We start from the raw sequence: 24,368 nt of genomic DNA, 5'->3' as shown, positions 1-24,368 counted from the left end.
GGGAGTTATTCCTCATTTGAGAACAATGTTTATTTTAAAAAATCTCCTTATCCAGCTAGACAGAGCATTGTGGTTTTGGTTTGGCATTCGTCCAGCAGTCTTGGCAAAAAAAAAAATAAATCTGGATCCACTTGAGAAAGCTACTCACCCAACAAGCTTTTCTTCTCCAAAATGAGTGAGCAGCCAAGAAATGGGTGGTGTTTTTTCTGGGATTATTCCTTTTTCCCTGTTTTAAGTGCGGGGAGGATTTGCCTTCCCATCTGAAGCCTCACTTTGCCCCCTCTGCACCTCTCATCCCACCGGAGTGAGGCTGAATGTGGAACCTGAGCTTTAAGGTTGTTTTTAAAAGCTCGAGAGTACCTATGGGGGTTTATTCGGTGGTTTCATACTAACTAAACCCAAGCTGTTCTTTTCTGCTCTATGGCTTAGCAAGGTGAGGACTGCAAACCCAGGCACGTCTTGAGAATCGGGAAAAACTCGAGGCGTGGGCTGACTCCTGGCGATGTTGTGAGGCGAGCAGCTTGTCGTGACCTGTCCCCAAACCACCTTTCTCACTCTGCTTCCATCGCACCTCTGCTGCTGCACAACCCCCCTGTCCCTCCTGAGGCAGGGATGCTCGGTGGGAAGGCAGGGACAGAGGGAAAGCAGCCACTCTCCAGAGGCTAAACCCGGCCCTGCCTGCTGTCTGCGGAGCCTCTGCCATCCTCCATTTTGTCGCAGGAGGGAGGGGAAGCCCTGTTGGTGGGGTGGCCCTGAGCCTTCCTCCTCCTCACGGAGCTTTCTGTTTGCTTTATTGCCCCATCTTTCCTCTCTTCCCGGCTCTTTATCTCCCACTTGTGCTGCCTTTCCCTTTCTCAGGGCTCGCAGACGCCTCATGAGGGGAACGGGGCCGTTTCCCCCCCCCCCCCATTCCCTCCACCGCCGCCTGAGGGGGCGAGAGCGGGAAATCGTTAACCCACGGGTTCGTCCACCCCAGCCAGCAGGGGCCGAGCCGCGATCGCGCTGCTGATTGGCTGGGATTTGCCGCAGTTCCGCCCCCTCCCCCCTCTTCCCGCCTTCCCGCTCCCCTCCTCTCCCCTCCTCTCCCCTCCTCTCCCCTCCTCTCCCCTCCTCTCCCCTCCTCTCCTCTCCCCTCAGCCGCCGCTCGCTGCTCCCCGGGGCGTGATGGCGGGGATGGAGGTGTGGAAAGTTCCCCCCACACCCCGTGTAGTGCCTCGTTCCACCCCAAAACAACCCCTACTTACTCCTCTGCGTCCCCCCTGCGCCGCAAGGGAGGCTTTTTCTGTCAGGTTGGTGTCAGCTTGTGCGCCTGTGGTGGGTAGGGATCACCTGGAGGTGGTTCCGAGTCCAGAGGATTATGAGGGGGGGGGGGGGAAAGTCCAAAGCATAATCCCGAAGTTTTTTGGCTGTTTTGATTTTTTTCAGGGTTGTGTGGGGGAAAAAGTACTAAGGATAATCCCCAAGTTTTTGGTTTGGGTTGAGTTTTTTCTTTTCACTGTCGTCTGTGAGAAATAGATGGAAGTTTAGCTGGGCTTGGGTACTCATTCTCAGCGTCAAGACAAAATTCTTCCCTGGGTAAAACCTACTGGATAGAGAGCTCTTTTTTAAAAGGAAGTTTTCAGGCAGCAGATATTTCCCCCCCTCCTCCCTCCAATTTTTTTATCATATTCTGAAAGTTCTGGTGCTGCTCCTGTTGGGAGATTTTTCACTTGAGTTACAGCTTTTCTCTTCTGGGCACCACTCTGATGGAATCGAGGGAACCCTTTCCTCATGCTTCTCATTTAACAGCCAAAAATGAGGGAAAACCCCAAAATAAATGTAGGGCCGTGGCAAGAAACCAAAAGAAAACCACAGCTTAAATAAAGGTTGAGAACTCATAGCACTGAGGGCAGGGGTTCTGTTCTAAGAACAACGATGGAACAAAGAGGATCTGGGGGCTTGTTTCATGTTTTCTAGGTGTTTTTTTTTAAGCATAGCCTTACAACAGCATCCTCACAGTAACTTTGGCAGCAGATTTTTGGCATCACCTCCAGCACCATAAAGAAGTTGGTGGGATGCTCTCTGTGTCCCTCAGAGCTCAAATCAGACAAAATCGACCTGGGTTCTTGTTTCAAGGTAGTGATTTACAGTTTAGTACTTTTAATTAGTTTTAATTGCAGTTCTCCAGTTACAAGAAAGCATTTTGCATGATGCTTACTGCCCTTCTCCTTCCATTTAAAAGGCAGAAGTGGCTTAGGAGAAAGTCCTGGTTAATTCTTGGCAGTAAGCACAATTCCTTTAAAATATCTGCATTATACACACGAGGCAGTATAACATATATTTAAAATATGTGTTGAAAAGGAAAGATTTTCGTGAGCACTTGGATGAAGGGGGCTGGTTTGGGTTGGCTCACCCAGGCTGTTCCATGTTGTTAATCCTTTTCCACGTGTAATTAATCAAGCCACGAGTTTTTTAATGCTAAATATTGAGTGTAAATCAACACCTCTACCCCATACTCCTGCTGAGGTGAACAGAGCTCTGAACTCCTAGAACTTCATTGAATTCTTCAAGCTTTTGGTGTTAAAAGAGAACTGTTTGGGGCTTTCAAGCCCAGGCTTCTGGAGGTGAAAATGTTTTATCTGCTGAGATAATGAGGGGTATTTCCAGCTCTGTCGATGTAGGAAGGTTGGTTGGTAGGGAAATGTCTTCCAGTAACATTTTGACACCAATTAACAAGGGAGGCTTTTCCTGAGAGAGCCTCCTGGTTTGTTTTGGTTTGGGTTTTGACACAGTTACTCCTCATGCAAATCCCAGCTCTGAGCAGACTCCTTGCACCTCTGTAAGAGCGAGGAGGAAGAACATGAATGGATCTCTGAGTTTCTGAATAGCTGTAGGCTGACGTTTTTGCATAATTTCTCCATGAAGGTTAAGCATTCTCACTACAAAGAAGGTTCCGGAATCATCATACTATTGAAAAGCAAAAAAAAAAACAAACCAAAAAAACCCTTTTACTGCAAATCTTTTTAAGTCTTTTCCTTCCAGCTTCTCCAAATAATTTTTTTTTTCTCTAAACAGCAGCATTTCTGGTGGTGTAGAGAACAGGCTGCAGAGAGCAGCTCTGGAGAAGGGAAAAGTGCAGAAAGAGGGGAGAGCAAAAGAAATTCTCTGTGCCCTCCACGAGGGAGAAGGTGGGAGAGACAAGTGACGTGATTAAGAAAGTGAGGGCACATAAAAGCCAAATTTATTAAGAAGGAGTTTGCTTTTCAAGCCTTTTCTTCGTTAGGAGGGAGTTTGGAGCTGGACACAAAACCTGCTGCCTCTCAAAAGTTTCCAACACGGTGTAGTTTAAAAAAAAAATGCAGACACGAGGTGCAGCCCCTTTGCTTTCTTTCCCCAACAACCTGAGACGATTGTGCTTTTCCTGCTCTTTTTTTGTAGCTGTTTTTTCTGCTCCTCCCTGTCCCAGACAGGGTGGAGGTGACAGCAGAGGTCCCCAGGTGCCACCGCTGTTATTTTCTCCTTTGCCACTCGGGGAAGAAAGAGGACGGGGAAAAAAAAATGTTCAAAACTTTCTGCAATTCCTTAAAAAACGTCCTGAGAGTCGTTCTATAACCACCCCACTACCTGCTTGGAAACTGCGGATGCTCCAGAGCAGCCCTGGCCCTTGGTTTGGTCAGGATGAGCACTAGAGGGCACCGTCTACACGACAGCCCGACCCGTACCGAGCTGGTGCTGGGCAGGGAAATCTCTTCAGCTGTTCTTTAGTTGTCAGAAGAGTGAGAAGTAACCACCAGGTAATCATTTCCCCCTCCGTCAGGGAGCGATGACAGAAAGGCAGCCTTCTCAAACCCTTCTGCCTTCCTGTTTCAGGAGCACTTGGCTGGCACCAGAAATTCCAGGCTGGTTTCCTTGTCCCGTGGGGTGATTTTTTTTTTCCCCAGTGTGCAAGTTGGATTCTCAGTTGACTTCCAGTGGGGTTCTGACAGCTGTGGGGAGGAGAAATCGGCAGGAATGTTTTGTGCCTTCATCTGTAGTGTCCCAGGAATAAAAGGGGAGGATAGGAAGCGTGGGATGGGGCAGCTGTGGGGGTGGTTCTGCTGCTGGGGAGCTGGCAGACAAATGGCACTTGGTGCTGAGAGGTTAGCTACCAGCAGGCAGCACTTGATGGAACAAGCAGGGCAGTGTGTGCTGGCTGAAAGGCTTGATTCATCCAGAAGCTTGTACAAGGTTGTCTGGGATGTGTTAGCTTTGGGAAATGAGGAGTTTGGGAAAGGAGGAGTTTGCCTTTTCATCCCCCAAAAGTCAGTCACTGCTGCTCTGTGGTGCTGAGGACATGGGCACCACTGGCACAAGGTTTTGGGGAGTTTAGTCCTGAAAGCTGAGTGGAAAACATGATTAATGTTTGCTCCTAGGTGATGAAAATTCAGCCTACCTGCAGGACAGAAAGAAAGCTACTGTAAGCAGCATTGCTCCTTCTGTTCTCTCAGGAAACATTTTAGGTGATCATATATATTATTTAAGCTCTGTACTTCGTAGCAAAAGAGTTTAAAAACCCCCAACAACTTCAGAATCCTGTAGTTATTGTATTGCTTTGTATTTAACTCAGAAGGAAGCTTCTTGGTGGCCTGCAGGCTGCAGAGTGGCTGCAAAGCAAATCCTCTGGGCAGGATAAGTGATTTCTTCGAAGGCATCACAGAGGAATACAACCTAATTAGAACAGGTTTTTTTGTTTTGTTTGAAAGTTGATGCCAAAACCTCCTGATCTGGATGCAGAGATTGACTTTAGGAGGAATTTGCTCAAGCAAATTAAGAATTTTATTATTTTTTTTTAATAGGAGTGAAAATGGGCAAGCCAAAAATGAGGAAATTGAAATGTTTTGGCTCAGCATTTCTGGCAGCACCCCACAAATGATTAAAAAAAAAAAAAAAGAAAAAAAAAGAAGACAAACTTGCCAGAAGGCAAGAAAGGAACTTGGAAGGCACCTCCATTGCAACACCCAAGAACTTCCTCAACCTCTGCAAATGTCTTTGGAAATGAGAAATCCTGCAGGAAAGGAGGAAAGAAAGGTTAGTGTCAGTCTAAAGAAGAGAAGGTTGAGTTGAAAGGTGAAAAAGCCAAGAAAATAAATCAAAACTGATTGGGAAAGAAAGCACAACAAAATAATTTCAAGGTAACACAACTGTGCTGTTGGTGAATTCAGACATAAAAAGACCACAACTAAGGCAAATAAAAGCATAATACAGCTGCTTTAAAACATAAACTTTTAACTTCCCCTCTTGGATTCTGAGTAAACAGCAGGACTGTGGTTCCAAACCTTCTGCTCTACCTCCAGAACCTGGGATTTTCTCCCTCTGTAACGTGACTCCACCTGCTGCAGATTTCCCACTAAATATTTGCAAGCCCTCAGCCAGTACCAGTGGTGCAGGTGAGAAGGACTCCTGATCATCCCTGTTCCCTCTCAAGAAATTCTTTTCTCCCCTCCAACGTGATTTTTAAAAACCTGGAGGGAAAACTCCAGCAGGAGGAGTAGCCCTTCCATTTGCTTCTGCTCCTCATTTCCCAGCAATATAAATAATCTTGTAAGTGATATAAAACATTTCCAAAAAAACATACGTTGAAAGCATGAAGCACTCAGGCTCCTCTGCCCAAACAAACTCCTTCCTTCCCTCCCTCTCCACAGTTTGGTGAGTGCTCAGGCAGCCTCATCACTTGGATAATTAGAGGCTGCCAGATGGCTGGAAATATGTTCACAATCCTTCTTATCCAGTTCCCTTGGAGCTGGCACCCTCCTTGCTCTACCCAGTAGCAAGCACCTGGTCTGTTCCAATTTAAAGAGTCTTCCTTTGCCTTCTTTTTTGGTCACAGTGGGCACCTCTAGTTTGTTATTTTCCTTTCAAAGGAAAGTGGGAGATCTTTGGGGCTGGGAGTGCTTCCTCACAGCTCCTTTTACCTCAAAATTCCTCTCAAAGGAGACAGGGAGATCTTTGGGGCTGGGAGTGCTTCCTCACAGCTCCTTTTACCTCCTGTGTGTATGGAAATACCAACTTCTTATGGGGTGGGGATGGGAATTGGAGTCCCTGAGCAGATGAAGACACGGATGGTGAATCAAAGGGGTGCAGCAGCTTCTTCCTATTTTTGGGAACAGAGACCTCCTGCCCTCTGGGTGATTCATCCCCTGTCATGCAGGGAGGAGCTGGCAGGGTCAGTGGTTGAGCACTGGTTCCCTCTGCTCCTCCTGGTCACCAAATGGTGTTGGAAGGTGACTGGGAGTCAGGCTTGTCCCTGGAAACCAGGGTGGGCTACCAAGGGAGCAAAATTCATCAGCCTGCTGCCTCACACCTCACCCTGCCCATCTTTATTTTATCTTTTCTGTGTTATTTCTTCTCTCTTTCTTAAGGTTCAGCTGAACTGGTTCCAAACTGGGACTGTGGCTGGGCATTGGGAAGAAATTCTTTAATTTGAGGGTGGTGAGACACTGGAACAGGTTGCCCTGTTCTGTGATTCTGTGGTTCTGACAAGAATGTCTGTTTGATGAGTTTCATGTGCCCACCTCTCTTCTTTGTTTTGTTTTTTTTTTTTGGAATTCCTGACTCTCTGCAATGGAACCTTTCTCCTTATGGAAACGTTTCAAAACTGCTAAGCAGGGAGAAAAGGATGGAAAAGTGGGCAGAGGGCCCTGTGAAAGGGGAAATTGGTTTTAAAGCACAGAGACTTTTCTAAAGCTGAAGAACAAACAAGGCCACAAGCTGAGGAGAGCTCCAGCAAGAAGAAGCTGTGGGCCACTAGAAGGGCAACTGGACTGCCAGAGGAAAACCATTGAGAGATGATAGGCTTGTTTGTTTTTTTTCTAGATTTTTAAATGCATCCACTTGAGCTTTCAGCCCCATCTCCAGGAATGAGGCATTCCCAGCTCTGCTCTGTGTTCCAGGTTGCTGAGGGATGGGAGGTTCTGGTCAGTGGTCTCCAGGCTGCCTGGTTCTGCTGCTGGAGTTTGGTTCTTTTAATGAGTTCAGCTCTTACCCCTCTCCTCAGGAGCTTGCAGCCACATTTATCAGCAAACATCCATGGTGCTCTTTCTGCCTTAGCTCTGCTGAGGAGCAAAATTTTAAAAATGCAAATTTAATTTATTTTTTTTTTCCTTTGCTGGTGAAAAGCTGCCTGCCTCCACCCCAGAAGCTGCTGCAATCCCTGCAAGTGCTGGAGAAGCTGAGCTGCTACCTGATGACACATCTCTGAGACTCAACAAGAAATTAACTTCACTCTTACATAATTGATGAGGAGGCTGCTGCTGCTGCTGCTGCAAACCTTTTCCTGGTAGCCCCCCATCTCTGTTCTTCCCTCTTCTTGACTCCTTGGTGGGTTGGTTCTTCCCTGAAAAATAAGGAAGGGGCAGATGGCAGGAGGCAAATTTCTTTGACTGACTTGTCCAAGGAGACAGATAAACTGATTTTCCTAATGGCATCCTTGACATCCAGAGGACAAAACATTCTTTTTATGAACTCCTTGTCTATAGCACGTTCCCATTCCTGCTTTCTGGGAAGCAGAACAGACTGCAAGGAGGGAAAAAAAAAAAAAAAAAAAAGGTAGACAGAGAAATTCTATATGAAATTCTATATATAGCAGCAAGTGGGTTGGAGGGAAGAAGACTTGGCTGGCAGGAGGAGAGGGGGGGTTGTTCTGCAGCTATCAAGTGACTCCTTACAGCATAACCAGTCATGGGACCAGCTCTGCCAGGCTCCAACCTTCAGGGAATGTCACTTCCCCACCTCCTGCAGCCAGGCACTCAGCACCCTCAGCATTTTCCTCCCTCTTGGGATTTCTTTGGTGTTCCAGCAGCCTGGGTTTGGTGGTCTCTGGTTGATTCCTTGCTCTCTACTCTCCTTCCCTACTCACACAAAAATCCTTTAGGGCTCTCCAGGGGTGGAAAGCATCATCCTGCCACCTGATAGCCAAAGGCTGCCCGTGTCCTTCAGAAGAATTAATTCCCTTTTAGGATATTTGCATTTTTTCCCCCTCTTTGGAGAATTCTGTTCTGTTTGCCATGACTCAGCCCATCTGTCACCAGTTTGTCCTTTAAAGAATTCTGTCCCCAGCTCTGCTGGGTAGTTCCAGTTCATGCCAGTCCTTTGCATCCCTGCTTAATATCAAACTGGGAGCCCCAAATTCTTCCAGCTCTGAATGGTACCCTCTGTCTGTCTGTCCATAAATCTCTGAACTCTTTGTTCTGGGTACACAGTGAGGAAAAGGCTTTTCCCAGGCAGAGAAGGGCAGAATTCCCAAACCATTTGTCTGATCAGAGGCTGATCTGCTGCAGTTTGGACTCAAGCTGCTCTGACCCAACAGAAAAGTTATAAAGATTGAAAAAAAAACCAAACCCAAACCAAAACAGCACAAAAAAAACCCCCAACAAACCCTACCCGTGGTGTAACCTCTGAGCAGGGAAGAGTTGCTTCAAAACTTGAAACCTTAATGCAGCAGAGAGCTTGCTGCTCAGGGACATTTTAGAAAGTCAAACAAATATCTGAAAATTCAGCCACTTTTTTCTCTCCCAGATATCATGGCCAACAGCAAAAGTGTCAAAAAAAAAAAAAAATAATCCTAAACCATCTCAGGCATCACCTGCAAATTCTCTTAAGATTGATTGGTCACTACTGCTGCCAGCTCCTGCTTATTGGGATCAACCTGCTTCTCACCCAGTCCCACCCCATCCTTTTGGAGGGGGAGGAGGGTTTATTATCTTCATACAGAGAGGAAAACTGGGGCGTGGAGATCCAATTTCTTGGGTCAAGTTGCCAAGGAATTAAGAACTGGGCTTGGGTTTCACCCCAGCAGCCCAGAAGCATTTCTGAAATGCTGAGCACAGGATTCCCACCCTGCCAGCAAACACCTTCCAGTTCCTGCAAACAAACACCTGATGGCAGGAGCTAGGCAAGAAACCTCTTCATCCCCTCTCCACCAGCTCCTTGAGTGTCTGCTCCCCTAAATCACTTGGGGATAGCTGTAAAAAATAGGATTTCTATGCAGATATACACAGAAAAGCAATGCATGTAAACCAGATGTGTGCATCTGTGAGTGGAAGAGACTTTTTCATCAGTTTCCTTTCTTTAATATCATCTTCCCCTCCACCTGCCCACCCGCCCAGCACCACAGGAGAGGGATTCAAGCCCAACAAACCCTCAGGCAGCCAGGGATGGGGACAAGGATGGGGACAGACACTGGAATTCCGTGCTTGCTGGGGGTGAGCCTGGAAAAAGACAGCCTTAAGTTGCTAAAGAGCCATAATTCCTCCTTCAAGAGAGTCCATCTGGCTCAGCCTGAGTGCAAAGACAGCAATTAGCACACAAAAGCAATGTGGAACAAAGAGAAGTGAGGAGGTGGAGGGCCTGAGAGCAGTGAAGCACATGGAATACAGAAGATAAAAAAGGCAATTTCAGGCAGAAATTCCTGGTTTTCAGACAGAAGGGGTATTTAAAATTGAGCTGAGAGGAAAGAAATTCTCCTAACGGTCCAGGATTTTTTATTAGGTAGAGAGCCTGATGCTGTTCATAATTAGGGAGAAATTCCTAATAAGTATTTCTCAGTGGAGTTTGGAATGAGTCAAGGATGATTTGGGGGCATGTCTCTCCTAAAGAGACATCAACACACACAATTATTCACAGACAGATATTCCAGGGGTGCATTTCCACATGATCACTGTATGTCTGACAGAAAAAGACTGAGGGTTTTTAGGTTTTTCCCCATTTTTTAATGTTTTTGTGCCTTTTTTTTTTTTTTTTTTTTTGTTGGGAAGTGGGTTTGTTCTTGCTGAGCTTTAATTTGAAAAAAAAAAAAAACAAACCCCAACAAACTGGCTGGAACGTGTCAAGTCAATAATTATTCTGATGAATGTAGGTCAAACTATTTTCTATTTTTTCCTCTCCCTCTCTGGATGTGGAAGAGAATTCTGGTGCTCCAAGGACTGAAGCCCCATGCTCTCCAGTGGGAAGAGCCAACTCTCCCTAGCAAACCAGGAGGACTTGAAGTAAAACTTTGTTTCCATGCACTGGGAGGCCACAAACCCAACTCTGCTCTGCCAGGCTCTCTTTGTTTTTTTTTTTGGAATTCCTTTTTTTTTCAGAAATGAGAGAGGCACAGTGCTCCAGCACCCACAGTGCTCCAGGCTGAGTGGATGGGTGCTGTGCTTTGCAGCTTGAAATCCCTGTGGATTTTGGTCAGGCTGGGAGAGGAGTGGGGGGACTGGTGGGACATCCCAGATGTCTCCCCTTCATTTCTTCTCCTTATTTGGGTGGGAGCTGGAGCAGGAGAAGAAGCAGGAGGAGAGGAGGGTGAAGGGAAGGGGGAATTGCTGCCTGCTGGGTGGCAGCTGACAGCAGAGCAAAACAACACCCCCAGCTTCCTCAGCAGTTGTCAAGCAAGTCGCAGCTATTTTGGCTGGAGACACTTTGCCTGCATCTGAACCAAGAACCCAGGGCTCCCTTCTCCTTTCCTGGGGGAGAAATCCCTCTCCTCACCCCCCTGCTCCTTCCCCCCACCTCACACTTGTTTTCCAGGCACAGTTGTTTTGTGCAAAGGAGCCCAAAGGAGCCATTCCAGCAAATTCACAGATGACACCAAGCTGGGGGGAAGTGTGGATCAGCTGGAAGGCAGGAGGGCTCTGCAGAGGGACCTGGAGAGGTTGGAGAGTTGGGCTGAACTCCCTGAAAGGAGGTTGGAGCCAGGGGGGGTTGGGCTCTTTTCCCAGGCAACTCTCAGCAAGACAAGAGGGCACAAAGGGTCTCAAGTTGTGCCAGGGGAGGTTTAGGTTGGAGATGAGAAAGAATTTCTTTCTGGAGAGGGTGATCAGGCATTGGAATGGGCTGCCCAGGGAAGTAGTGGATTCTCCGTGTCTGGAGATCTTTCCAAAGAGCCTGGATGTGGCACTGAGTGCCATGGGCTGGGAACCACGGGGGGAGTGGATCAAGGGTTGGAGCTGATGATCTCTGAGGTCCCTTCCAACCCAGCCCATCCTGTGATTCTATGATTCCCAGGACTTCAGATTTGTTCTTTTCCCCTCTCCCCAGGCTGCTCTTTCTTCTCCTAATGATCCCATTTTCCCTCCCTCCCCAGAGCTGACATAATTGACACACTGGACAGAGCAGCCAAACCCTTTCTGGCCATGCCAGGGTTGGTGCTTCTCCCTCTTTGTGCCTCAGCACACAACAAAGCCACCTCTGTGCTCTCTTGGGCTCTGGATCTCCCTTTGGGTTGGTTTGGCTTTGGGCTGAAAGCTGGGGACTCCTGAAGGGGTGGCAGGGAGGGAGGAGAGAACCAGAGGTGGCCAAGAGTAGAGAGGAGAAGGAGAGAGCAGGGAGCTGAGGCTCCTGCTGGGATGGTGAAATTACCTTGGGATTCAAAAAGATGGCCACGGACAGAGCCTTGGGGAACAGGAGGTGGGATGCCTGAAAAGCCAGAGGCAGCAGCATGCTAAAAAATGTCCATGTTGCCTCCTTAAAGCTTTCCTTTCTGTAATTCCTCCTGCTCCACCAGCCCAGCAGAGTCAGCTGCCAGTTATTTTTCAGGTTGCTTCTGCTTTTTTAGAGCACGAGACTCAGCACAGAGCTTTGGGGGAAAAAAGAAAAAAAAATGTAAAAAAAGCTGTTTCTTCAGGTCTTTTCAGATTATCTCCAGGCAAGGAAACACAGGGAAATCTGTCCAGCTTGGTTTTTATTTTAGGTTTCTGAAATATCTTGGAACAAGGTTGGAATTTCAGAGGGTTTTCCCAAACAACTGAAGACATTTTTTCAGGTTTTCCTCTCAGAAAGCACCAGGCTGCTTTTTGGTGCTGAACACACTTGTTCTCTGCTCAGTCTTGGAGGGTTTGTAAAATCCACCAGTGGGGGTGGAAATCCTACGGGCTGGTGCCTCTTTTTATCCTCCATCTGATTTTTTCAGGTAGGGATTTCCCTTTTGTTTGTTTATTTTGAAACCTTTCTGCAAGAGCTGGCACCGGGAGGTGAAGTTGTTGAAATATCAACCAAGAAACAGCTCATTTTGGGGGGGGAACAATCCAGGTCCTGGGCATGAAAAAGTGCTTGAGATTCACCCTGGAAACATCACTTGATTCAAGTTAAGCAAAACCCATTAAGATGACTTTTTATTGGTTTTGTTTTTTTTTAATTTTCCTTTAATTAAATTCTTTCCATCCCAGCCAAATCCAAATCAACAGAGCTGCTGCAGCCTAGAACCATGTCCCAGGTTTAATTTACAGAAAAATCAGAATTTTTCCAAAAGCAACAACCCATTCCACTCCCCTGATTCCCAAATCCCCTTTTTCTGAGCAGAGGAAAGGAGAACATGAAACACAAACAAGAGGAAAAGGATTGATAGCCCAGGTTCTGCCCCAGAGATGAGCTCAGGGCAAGGCTGTGGTGATGTGTAGGGTCTGGACAGGGTGTTTGAGGGAAGAATGAACCCTGAAGGAGAAACTGGGGAATAAAAACCATTTTCTTGGAAGTCTGCAGAAGGGAGGTTTGGGTTCTCCTTCATCCCTGACTGCCACCAGCACAGCCCCTGCCCCCCCTGAGGAATCAAACCCCAATCACCACTTCTCTGATCCCCATTCCTCTTTTTTTCTTTTTTTTTCCAGCTGTTCTGGCACCCAAGACTTGAGGCATTCAGCTCACTCTTGATTTCTGGCTCAGCTCCTTCAACACCCAAGGAAGGAAAAAGCTTTGCAGTCAAACCAAATACAGAGGGGAGGAAGGAGTCAGGAGGGGAAGGTTTGGGCAGCAAACAGCACAACACAAAAGCAGGAAGGCTCTGCCCTTTGTCCTCTTGTGGGGAGACCAGGTATGGAGAAACCTCATTTTCAACTTGGTTTTATTCACATTAAAACCCAATCTGCCTGAAAAAAATCACTGCCCAGCCCCCCAGGCACCTCTGAGGGGCTTTTTGACAAGACCACCAAGACTCCCACATTGTTCAGAAGTTGAGATTTGCTGCTGCAGCTCTCGGGTTGAATCTCTTGGAGGTAACTGTCAGGTTGCAGTCTTCCCACAGGCTGCCTGGGCTGAATTTGGACATTTTCAATGCTCAATTTTCTGGCCCAGGGGAAATTTTGGTGCCCTGGGGCTCTCGGAGTTCTCTGTGGTGTTGAGGAAGAGGCAGGCACTTTTCCAGAGCTTCCAGTGGCAATCCAAGGACAATTCCCTTCCTCCCATGACTTGGGGGGGTGTCAGAGCACAGCGACTGCAAATCCATAAATCCATTCAAAATCCATCTGTTTTTATTTATTTTTTTTTTAATGCAAAATTCTCTCCCATCCCCTGGACCCCTCGGAGGAGGAAGGAGCTGAGCTGGAGGAGGTTCCCTCTTCATGTCCCCCCCCTTCTAGGCAGAATTAAAGCTCAGCGAGGGAGAAATGGATCTTTTGCTCCTTAAAATCTGTGAAACATCAGGAGGCTCCTAATGTAGGAGTGAGCTGGGAGATAGTTTAGTGGTTTTTTTTCATTTCATCACACAGAAACCTCTGCTCTGCCTGGGGGCTCTCAGAGCCAGGACCTCAGTCCTGAGCAGCACAGAGGCTGAGCCCTGGGGGTGGAAGTTTTCACAGCTTGATTATCATCCCCAAAATGATGTCTTTTGATTTCTTTTTTTTTTTTTTTTTTTTTTTTTTTTTTTGAGGAGAAAAAAAAAATCACACTTTGTATAATACAAAAATATTCCCAAAAATAGAAAAATAGACATTTTCTACTCTGAAAAACTCCTGGGTTTTTCTTCCTAAGTCACTCCCTTTCCCAGGGCCTTTCCATCCTCTGGAAGAAAAGATTCCCATCAGTTCTGGGAAGAGGAAATCTTGGTGAGCTGCTCAGCTGTGGTGGAGGGGAGGGAGGAAGCAATGCCTGGCTGGGATCTGGGATGCACAGCTGGAACAATTGTCACTTCCCAACTCAGCTCCATCGTTTCCTCCACGTCTCCTTCTGGTTACACCCCCAGAGGGCTGGGATTTTTTGTTGATCAGATGATTTTTATATCATTTCATTGCTTAAAAAAAGATCTGAGGGCATTTAACAACCCCTGGGTGTCAGGCTCAGGGGTATTTTTCATTTTGACACCAGTCCAGTCCCAAGACAGTCATCCCAATCCAGTGCACTTCAAACCTCCAGCTTTTGAGCTTCCAGGATTTTGGAAACAAGGCAAATTCCAAACACTGAATGTCCCAGCTGGAAAAGATTTGCATATTTTTTCTTCTTCTCTCAACCAAAAGAACTGTAGGGGAAAGGGTTTATCAGAGTGGCTCACGTGCTTCTTGCTTTTTAATCTCTTGTAGGGATGAGTTTCCTTCTGATGCATCCAAACAGATCTTCAAGTGATGGAAAAGGTAAGAAAAAAACCCAAACCAAAACACTGAAGAGAACAAATAATGCTGAGCAGGTGCCACTGGAGCACGTCAGGAGCTTCAGTGCAGGAGTGACACCTTTTCCAAACGTGTCCTTGAGGAGGCAGGGCCAGGCCAAGGAGTTTTTGCAGCTGAAGTTTGTAAGAGCTCCAGGAACTGAGTGCCAAGAGTAACAATTCAAATGGGAAGGTGGGAGAAGGATTAATTAAAAAAAAAACAAACCAGGAATTCTTGCTTTGCATCAGCAGCATGACAGAGGTGAGTGACCAGTGATCTCTCCTTGGGAGGTCAACCATTAACAGCAAACAGACAACACCAAGTGCAACCAGGAGATAACTCTGCTGCTTTTTAATATTTTCATGGATGGTTTGCAACGCAGGTGAAGGAATTGGGTTTCTTGGGTTGGGTTTTTTTGGGTTGTTTTTTTCAAAAAAAAAAGTAACAGATCTCTGTGCATCGGTGTTCAGCCCCGGGAGGCATCTTAACATCCTCCTTTCTTGTCTTTTCTGCTTAAAGGAGTGAAAACTGAGCCAGCTATTTAGCAAAGTGCTTGGCCTCCCCACGAGGAGGGTATTTGAGCTCTCCTAGAGGCTCAGCTTTCATCCCAGGAGGGCTGAATCTCATCCCAGGGGAGCAACCACGACCACAGTCAGGACTGGCAGCGACCCAGCCCCTGCCTGTGGGAGAGAAGAGCATCAAACCCACCAAAAACTACTTTTGCCTCTTGGTTTCTGGGGTTTTCCAACCCCTGGGCTTTGCCATTTCCCCTCAGCTCCAAGAAAAGGAAAAAAAACAGACCAGGAAATGAAAATGCAAAAACCAGAACCCCCCCCCCATCCCCAGCCACCAACCCGTGTGTAGATTCAAGGCTTTGATCCTCTGCTTGCACAGAAAGGAAGACGTAGAGCTGCTAACTCCCACTGAGGGGGTTCTGTAAAGCACTGAGGCTTTGGACACAGATTCCATCCCTGCTGCCCTCTTTCCAAGGGCTCTTTGTGTCCCACAGGAATTAGAGCCACCAACCCCAGGAGTCCCCACAAGGGAAGTCCCCAGAAGGGACCCGTGACCTCGCTCGCCGCAGTCCAACGAGTTCCTCTCACCCTCTCTTCTCCCACTCAGGGTCAGCCTGAACTTCCAAACATCTTCAAGACAATTCCTGGGTCATGGGGACTTCCAAGCTGGCACGGACACCTTTTTTTTTTTTTTTTTGTCATTTATTTCCAAGAGGACAGTGAGGGAACCAGACGAGACTCTTGCTCAAGGAGCTGCAATGCAGGACACAGCTCGGACGTTATAGAGCAGCAAAGCCACAGCACACAAGAGCATCTGTCCCCGTTGTTGTGCTGCTCCAGCCATGCAAGGGCATTTCCTAGGAACTGGGAGCTTGCTTCCCTCCTCCAAGCACAGCAGAGGCTGGGGAGGCCTTGGGTGCAAAGGGTGCTCTTTAAAAAAAGGAGGTGTAAACTGAATTTATTGGGACACCAGGGAGGGTGCGAAGGAGGGGAGGGAGGGTTCAAGCTTTGAGAAGCAAATTTGGGTGAGAGCAGGGGCCTTTTCACTCTTTTGAACACTGTAAATAATAATAATAATAATTAAAAAACAAACAAACAAACAAAAAGACCAAGCAGCTGCCCTCCCCTGGTCCTCCCTTCCCCATCCCCAGCCTTGCCTTCACATCATGCTCTTCCTGTACTGAGACTGTGAGCTCTGTTTGGGTTTCGAGTCCGACTGTTGCAGGTCAAACTGTTTGTACAGGTCCCTCAACTCCTTGATCTCCTGCAGCACCCTCTTAGCTTGGCTCCAGGTAGAGGAAGCCTCCCCCAGCAACCTCTCTGATTCCTGCAGGATCCTTTCCGAGTCCGACTTGGAAGATGACGAGGGAGAAGGGGGAGTGGTTGTGGTGCTGGTGGTGGTGCTGGTGGTGGTGGAATCCATGGTCTTTCTTTTGCCTTCCCCATAGCCCTTCACTTCTGTCAGCAGTTCCTGAGTTTTTTCCAGTTTCAGTGCAACCAATTCTTGGATCCGGGAGAGCTGCTCTGGTTCTGCTGAGGCAAACTGGGCCTCCAGCCCCCTCCTCAGAACCGCCCGGTGGGCGGAAGAGTTCCGCCGGGAGAGGATTTCCTCCATGGAGGCACATTTGTTCTTTTCTGAGTGGGAGAGCTTTTTGGGGACCTGCGGGGTGTACACAGCCCCTTTGTCAAAGGAGTCCTTCTGCTGGCCAGCCCTCTCCCAGGAGCTCACCTCCTGGCTGGGCAGGCTGCCACTCCAACCTTTTTCCAAGGGCTTGAGGTTCTCCGAATCGGAGCGGCGCCTCCCGGCAGTGAGCTGAGCCACTGACTTGTCCAGATCCACCCGAAAACTCCCTTCACAGCTGCTGGGATCCTCTGGAGAGGCCTCTTCCTCCTGGATCAGGTCGAGTGTCAGCATGCCATCAGACGTTGAGGTAGATGCCTACAGAAACAGGGAAGAGCCACGGGGTCACCGGGAGCAGCCACGGCAAAAAGGGATGGAACCCCCCAAAAAAACCCTCAAAAAAACCCAACCAACCAACCAACCAACCAACCAAAAGACCCGTTTTCTAGTCCAGGGAATATCTGAGCACCAAGACACCAGATCTTCTGGCATTTAGGGAGGAAAAAAAAAAGGATTTTTGTCTGGAGTTGGTGGTACCCACCACAGCCATCAGGTGTCCCCGCGTGGGAGGGCGTCGGGAGTGCTGAATTTTGGCTCTGTCACGGGTTGGGTGGGCCAGGTAGCTGTCCTCTTCCACAGTGACCTGAAGAGGGGACAGAGGGCAGTGAAGCTCTGGGAGCAGAGGAAATAGGAGCCATTCTTCCTTTCCACCAGATGCTCTGTGCTGGGTCATTGATTATACCTCCAGGATTCCCTTTCTCTGCTAACCCAACCATATGTTGAGGGGGAAGCTCCCCCCCCACAGCCCTCCAGGCTGAATCCTTCACTTAAAGCCTCTCAGGCAGGATCTGGGGATTCTCAGAACTCAAAAAACAGATTTTTTTTTTATTTTTTCCCCACCTGCACAATGCTGACAACTCTGGCTGCTCCAAGAGGTGTAGGTGGGACTCAGGGTGAGTCCTGGGAGGAGGTTTGCAGGGAATGGGGTGGGGGAATCCAGCCCTAGAAGAGTCTTAGAGTGGTTCCTTCCTCTCTGCTCCCTGTGCCTCACTGGGCTCAGCTCTCCCCAAGTCAGACAATCACCTCTGGAGTCTGTTTGTGCAGATTTCAGCTCCTGGAGAGCAGTATCTGCTACACTGCTTGCTGCTCCACAGCTATCCCCATGGCCTTGACCTTTCTTTTGCTTCCCTACAGGGTTTTGTGTTGCCACCCAAGAGGACAAAGGGCAGGAGGGCAGTGGGGTGGCTGCCCCCCCTCCTGCTGAGCTGGAAGTGGATGAGATGGAGCTGAGAAAGATCTAAACCAAAGAGTTTGTCAGGAAGCACGAGTGGGAGACAGTGGTGTGATGTTCCTTCAGAGCACCTGGGAGGAAAAACCCCAACCCCCAGGACAGGTGAGGGGATGTCCTGCTCCATGGAGAAAGCCCTCGGAATCCTGGGGGACAGCCAGTTCTCCAGGGGTCAGCAATGTGGCCAAGGGGGCCAGTGGTGTCCTGGGGTCTGATCTCAGCTTGGCTGGGGCTGGCAGCTGACACTTTGTCACCAGGAGGAGCCTGAACCAATGTGGCTTGGTTCTTTTTTTTTCTGTTTCAAGTCCCAATCCCTTCCACCAGAACAGGAACCCAACTCTTGGAGGTGGGGATTGAGAGGGGAGGGAGCTGAGGTGGAGGGATGGAGGGATGGAGGGATGGATGGATGGATGGATGGATGGATGGATGGATGGATGGATGGAGGGATGGACAGATGGTTGTCAGGGGTGCTCTGGGGACAGCACAAGACTCATCTTGGTTTTCAGTTAATTCCTTAATTCAGTTCCACTCCTTAAAGCTCCTTTGCCAGCAGCAGCACACTGCCTGCTTCCCCCAGGAGCAGCAGATGGGAGGAAAGACCCTCCAACCCATTCCAAACATCCCTGAGCCAGGCAGGGCTGGGCTCCCCAGGTGCAGGGGGAGCTTTGCAACCTCTGCTGCAATATTTCTCCCCAGGCTGGGGGGCTCAGATTAACCCCAAACCTTCAGCAGAACCCATCTGGGGGCTGCATCGACCCCAGGGGCTCTGCAATCCTTTGAAAAAGGAAATGGGGAGGGAAGGAGGAGCCTCCAGCAGCCTAAAAAACTTCACCCAAGCTAAAGCTGAGCACTCAGGGTCCTTCTCACCTCATCTAGGATTCGGTTTTTAGCCCTGGTGATTGCAGAGTTGAGGGCATTAATCCAGGATTCTTTCTCTTCTGGACTCACAGCCAGGAAGATGAGATTTGGTGCCTACAAAAGAGGGAATTCAGGTCAGTGCCAGTGACTAAGCTCAGACAGAGATGCTTTCACACTCTCCCTGCCCACAAAATAAAAAAAAAAAAAAAGAAAAAAGCAAAAAGCAGCAAGCTCCGTGGCCTTTTCCCCCTGGGTGGGGAAACACAAAGCAGACCTGATCCTGCAAACCAGCACCAGGCTCCTTCACAGCCCTTTGGAAAACAGCCCAAGAATCCTGTTTTTTTTTTTAATTATTTTGTTTTCCCCAACCCAAAAGCTGTGTAGCACCTTGGTCTCCCTGGTGGCTGCAGATCCTTCTCCCCCCTCTTTGCCTTCCCACACATCAGGTTTTGCCCTCCTGCAGCCTCTCCCTGCAGCTGCTTCTCACAAGGCATTTCTCCAGGGAGCCTGGCAGACAAGGAGCTACCCCCAGGTACAGCAGAAAACCCCAGGAAGAGACAGATTACTGGGGACAGAAAATCTGATGTGAGCAGGGGATCCAAAACCTTTTTTTTTTGGTGGTTTGTTTTGTTTTTTAAGTCCAACTCAGTAGAAATGAGCTTTTCTCCAGGAGTTTGGGGACAGTGCAGCTGCTTTCCACTTCCCCACTCTCCACTTTCCACTTTCCTCTCCCCTTTTTGCCATTTCAGGCTGTTACACAACCCTGAGTGGAGCTTTTTGGGTTGAAACTGGTGGCAATCCAGCTCCTGTGTGTGGCTGTGGGTGGCTGCATCTGTGCTGCAGACAGCTTGGGCAGAAGCTGCCTCTCTTTTTGTGGCACTCTGAGGTAGCAGTGCCCCCATCCTGGCATTTTTTAGCTTCCTTCTTGGGGCAGAAAATATTCCTGGGAAAAATCCCCATTGCAGCTCTCTGGATGGTGACCAAACGTTGGGCAGCAAACCCAAGGGCCAGCAGCACCTCTTTCATCCCTTGCCTCCCCCCTGTGAGTGACCACAACTGGCTGGTTTCACCCCAAAATTCCTGCCTTGGGACAGGGAACTGAGCAGAAATTCCTTGGGATGTCAGCACACAAAACCTACAGTGATTCCAGGCTGCCTGGAGTGGGCCAGGGTGAATTTGCTGTGGTTCTTTTTGCTTCTGCTTTTGGACTTCCTGAGCTCTTCACATTTCTCGTAGTCACTCAGGTCAAACATTTCCTGGATGTTTTTTTCATCTTTTACCTGCAAAACAAACCAAACAAACAAATAAAAATCAAATACAGCCTTGCAGATGGCACAAGGAGGAGGGGGAGGGGGGAAAGGCAGAGTTTATTCTTCCAGAGCCTCAAAATAAACAGGATTTACTCCAGCAGGCAGGAGATGACCCTGAGGAGGGTCAAGGAGAGGCAGGAGAGGTGGAGGATTTTCATCTGCTGATTAAAAAGGGACAAATCATATTAGGCCCTCCTTGCTTTTCTGGAGACAGCAGAACCAAAAAATTTGAGGGCTAAAGCTCAGCACTTCCTATTTTTAGGACTGGAATTACCAGAGCCTGCTCTGACAGCTGAGCTGGGGGTGGAGGAAGCAAGCCCAGACCAGGGGGGGTTGAAATTGGCTGCTCCCCCCTCCCCAAGACCTTCACCCTCTTGAAATAAAGAAGGAAGAGAGAGCTCAGCAGCTTTTGTCCCTTTCCCCAGGTCTGTCCATGGTGTGAGAGGCAGGACAGATCCTGGGAAGCAGCAGAAATGGGATCTGCAGAGGCTGAGCTGAGGAGGAGCCCAGGGCTCAGCCCTGACCTGGAGGTGCTGTCACTCAGGGGACACCTGGAGCAAAGGTGACAACACTCAGCCTGCACCTTAAAGCTGCCCTGGGCAGAGACAAGGATAAACTGACCATCTGGCCTTGCATAATCCCTCCAGCTCCCCTCTGCCCCTTTTTTTTTTCCCCAAGGTTTCTCCCCCAGAATTCCTGCACACATCCCTTCCTGCAGCCTCCTGTCTCCTGGGCTGTCACCAGCTGGGATGGAAACATCCCTGAGATTATCTCACCAGCCTCCCTGGGGATCTCTGAGCAGCTTTTATCTCCTCCCAGTCCCATCCTCCAATCCAACCTCTTTCCAGGAATTTTTTTTGCCTGCCTTCAGCCCCTTTTCCAGGGGCAGCAGGGAAGGAGCTGATCCCCTCGGAGCCTCCCCAGCTCCAGATATTCCCTCATGTAGGTCACTGGGACTTCCCCTCCTCCTTCCTCAGAGCCAGCACCCAAATATCCTGCTCCTGGGAGGTTTATGGGGAGGTCAGGGTGGAGAGCAACACTTTCCAGGTTTAGTTGGGGCCTCAGAGAAGTCTTGGAAGTTCCAAGGCTCTGACACCTCCCTCCCTGTACCCCTGGCACCCCAAATAAAACCCTCCCTTCACCAAGGTGCCCTCTGTGTGTGCAGACCTCCTGCCAGCCCCTTCCCAGCCAGAAAAAGCACCAGATATTTGCATTCCTCCCCTTTGCCAAACCCCCCAGCTCCCAGCCAGCATTTCTTCCCCAGCCCTGGGTCTCTCTTTCCAGTTCTGGAGCACCCAAGGGATGGATGGGAGCTGTGGAATGCCAACGGGGGAGCTTCCAGGCTGCTCTTAGGCTGTTCCTGGGTGCTCATAACCCCTGAGCCATAGCCCAGGATTCAATTAACCTCAAAATCAAATAATTCTTGGCCCTCTGCAGCCTCTCCAGCTCCTCACCTGATCAAGCTGGGCCAGGGGCATCCCCACGGGGAGCAACCTCCAAGAAAATAACTTCCAAGGAAACCCACCAAGACCCAAACCCAAATGTTCACCCTCCTCTGCAGTCTCCAGACTTCACATTCTGCTTGGGAATGACCTTTAAGGTCCAACCCTTGACCCAACTCTCCCAACCACCCCAGTGCTCTGTCCTGAGACCCTCCTGACCCCAAGGAATTTATAAGGGGAATGGGAAGGGGGGGAGGAGCACTGCAATTTCCTGGGGATTTCTTCCTGATGAATTTATCAAGAGAAAAAAAATAACTCTGCCCAGATCCCAGGCTCCACCAAGAGCCACATCCAAGGCCTTGCATAATCCCTCCAGCTCCCTTTTCCCCTTTTTTTTCCCCAAGGTTTCTCTCCCAGAGTTCCTGCACACATCCCTTTGTGCAGCCCCTTTGTGGAACCCAACCCCGATGTTAAAATCCCCCAAACCCCAAACTGAGCAGAAACAAAGGGGGAGGAGAAAGAGGTTGTGGGGTGGGGGGGAAATGTTGAATCCGTGGTGAAATTTCCTCTTGTAAAGTGGTTCAGGGAAGGAAAAAAAAACCAAAAAAACAAACCACCAAAAAAACCACAAACAAAAACCAAACAAAAAAAAACCAAAAAACCAAACCCAAAAAGCCCAGGGATAAGGATCCTCCAAAGGGCTCAGTTCCAACTGGGAGACCCCCCTGGGACTTCTGGACAAGGGGACAGAGGGGGCTGAACTCCTTCACACTGAACCCTTCCCATGTGGCCAAGCTGAGCCCCCCCCGGCCCATCCCAGGTTTATTCGGGGTGGGGGGCACAGAGAAACCCCCCGGGAACCCTCGGGGCTGCTGGCTCTGGGCTTTTCATATGCACAGAGGAGGGAAAAGGGGAGGAGGGGGATGGGGTGAAAGCGATCCCTACCTCCTTCTCCGAGATGTAAAGCTGATCTCCCTTCAGAACCACGTAACGGTTTTTCCAGATTTCCCGAAAAATGCCTTTCCCGCAGAATTTCCGCACCCAGCCCACCTTCTCCGGCTGCAGAGGTTGCTGGTTCCCATCCTGCTGCCCCTGGCACAAAGAGAAAAAAAAGGAAGAAAACGGGGGGAGGGGGGAAAAAAACCGGAATTATTCTTCTGCGTTTTCCACTCTTCTCCTCCCCACCCCCCCTTCTCCTTTTCCTCCCTCTTTTCCCAACTTTCGCCTCCCCCTTTTCCTCCTCTCCCTCTCTCGCTCCGCTCCCTCCACTCCGGTTTTGGTTTCTGCTGCAGAAACGAAGCAACAACAAAAAAACCACCGAGGGGACGAGGCCAAAATTGCAGGCAGGGGCTGTGCATTATATAAGGGAGGCCCTGGTGCTTTTCGGAACTGCTGAAAATCCTTTTTTAAAAATATTTTTAATATTTTTAATTTTTTTTTTTTGTAGGTGAGGGGGAAAGAAGCCTTTCTGAACAATTAAACCTCAAGAGGTGAAACCCAGCCGTGGATTTCTATTCCAGGTTTCTTCCCAGGCTCGCAGGGGGATGGTGCCAACTGCCTCGAATCGTTTCCTTCTGAGCAAAAAAAAGAAAAAAAAAAGAAAAAAAAAAAAATCTGCAGCCCGCCTGCCTCCATCCCTCCCTGCGAATCGGAGCCGCTGGCGAATTCGAGAGGAAGGCGAGACGGGTGCTGGGGTTGGTTTTGCTTTCAGCTCCTTGGGCTTTGGGCTTGGTTTGTTTGGGTTTTGGGTTGGTTTTTTTTTGGGGGGGGGTCTGGGGGGCAGCAGGGGTAAAGTGAGCGAGTGGCAAGCAAGGACCGACCCCCCCTTCCCCACAGCATCCCCCTCCCCGTGCCTTAGAGAAGAAGAGATTCCACTCACCCTTTTTGCAGGATTATTTTTTTTCATCGTTCCTTGGTGCGCGGGGCTGGAGGGAGATTGGAGGGGAAGGGAAAGGGGGGGGAATAGCGGAGGGGGGGGTGAGCTCGGCTGGGGGAATCCACAAGCTCCCTCCTCTTAATTCCTTTTCTGTCTCTCTCTTTTTTTTTTTTTTCCCTTTGCAGCTCAGAGCAGCTCTCTAGTTACATGAAGACCAACCCGCCCCTGGAACAAATCCATCCTCCCCCACCCCCCAGACCCAGCATCCCCCCCCTTCCTCCGCCACCGCCACCATCACGGAGCCGGGGTGGGTTTGTACTGGGATGGACGGGGCTCCCGAGCTCCATCTATAGCCCTGTGCACCCTGTGACGTCCTGGGTTCACAAGAAAGGGCGAATCGCAGCCCACCAGGTTTTTTTCCCTTTCCTTTTTTTTTTTTTCCCTTTCCTTTTTCTTTTCTTTTTTTTTTTTTTTTTTTTTTTTTCCTTCTTTGTTTCCCCACCGATATTCCCAGGATGCTGGATGGGAGGCCAAGATTGTTGTCACACCTGTGTCCCCAACTCCCCAGACACCTTCCTTGGCTCTGTCACTGCAAACAGCAAAAAAACCCCATAAAAACCCCAAAACCCTCAACTTCCTGGGAGATGGAAAAGTCCCAGGTGGGTTTTCTGCTCCTGAGTCTTTAGAAGGAGGAAGAAAATCACCCAAAGGAAAGGGATCAATCCCCCACTGGATACAAAACAGTTCAGAGCACAGCTTCCCAAAGCTGGGGAGAGATTCTATAAAAAGTCCCCTTTTTTTGGGTTGGTTTGGTCTCTGCTCCTGCAAGTCCAGAGGTGTCTGGAGGGAGCAGGTGGGACTGAGGTCATCACCTGGGTGTTTTTGCATGAAAAAGAGGGGAAAACAGAGAAAGGAAAAGCTCTTCTTGTTCCTCTCCTCTTCCTTTTCTCCCTGTGCAGCTCCAGGGGGCTCAGAGCTGGGAGTTGCCCTCTTCATGCCTCAGTTTCCCCTTTTTATACCACAGAAATAATTGTGGGCTGGTTTTTTTATTTTTATTTTTGCAACCACTTCAGCTCAGGCCTCTGCTCCTGGTTTGGTCTCAGG

General features: G+C 49.0%; 1 protein-coding gene and 1 long non-coding RNA gene across 4 annotated transcripts; one reads left to right on the top strand and one right to left on the bottom strand.

Annotated features, from left to right (window-relative positions):
* The first annotated feature begins 1,133 nt into the window (after positions 1-1,133).
* On the top strand, positions 1,134-4,906 carry LOC115599643. Its single transcript, XR_003988556.1, has 2 exons — positions 1,134-1,289; positions 4,815-4,906. It is a non-coding gene; the product is annotated as an uncharacterized LOC115599643 (long non-coding RNA).
* A 10,652-nt stretch (positions 4,907-15,558) lies between these two features.
* PLEKHO1 (pleckstrin homology domain containing O1) lies at positions 15,559-23,572 on the bottom strand. Of its 3 annotated transcripts, none has more exons than XM_030464979.1 (7): positions 23,268-23,502; positions 22,334-22,480; positions 19,776-19,916; positions 18,646-18,750; positions 17,032-17,133; positions 16,027-16,808; positions 15,559-15,927 (listed from the first exon to the last, which is right to left on the bottom strand). In XM_030464979.1, exons 1-6 carry the CDS (start codon positions 23,292-23,294, stop codon positions 16,029-16,031), a joined length of 1,302 nt encoding a protein of 433 aa, XP_030320839.1. In that variant the 5' UTR covers positions 23,295-23,502; the 3' UTR covers positions 15,559-15,927; positions 16,027-16,028. The 3 variants fall into 3 exon arrangements, with proteins under 3 accessions (XP_030320839.1, XP_030320838.1, XP_030320840.1); XM_030464980.1 differs by lacking the exon at positions 15,559-15,927 and having other exon boundaries at positions 16,051-16,529; positions 16,628-16,808; positions 23,268-23,499; XM_030464978.1 differs by having other exon boundaries at positions 15,559-16,808; positions 23,268-23,572.
* Between the last annotated feature and the right edge of the window lie 796 nt (positions 23,573-24,368).

The sequence above is a fragment of the Calypte anna genome, chromosome 25 (assembly GCF_003957555.1).
Source record: "Calypte anna isolate BGI_N300 chromosome 25, bCalAnn1_v1.p, whole genome shotgun sequence".
NCBI lineage: Eukaryota > Metazoa > Chordata > Aves > Apodiformes > Trochilidae > Calypte > Calypte anna.
This window is presented reverse-complemented; position numbering and strand designations above follow the sequence as displayed.

Coding starts and splice junctions, on each gene's coding strand:
- PLEKHO1 (XM_030464978.1), bottom strand. CDS start 23,294: ATGAAAAAAAATAATCCTGCAAAAAGG. Junction 18,751..19,775: donor CCAGGCAGCCTGGAATCACT/GTAGGTTTTGTG, acceptor CCTCTTTTGTAG/GCACCAAATCTCATCTTCCT. Junction 16,809..17,031: donor GGGGACACCTGATGGCTGTG/GTGGGTACCACC, acceptor CTGTTTCTGTAG/GCATCTACCTCAACGTCTGA.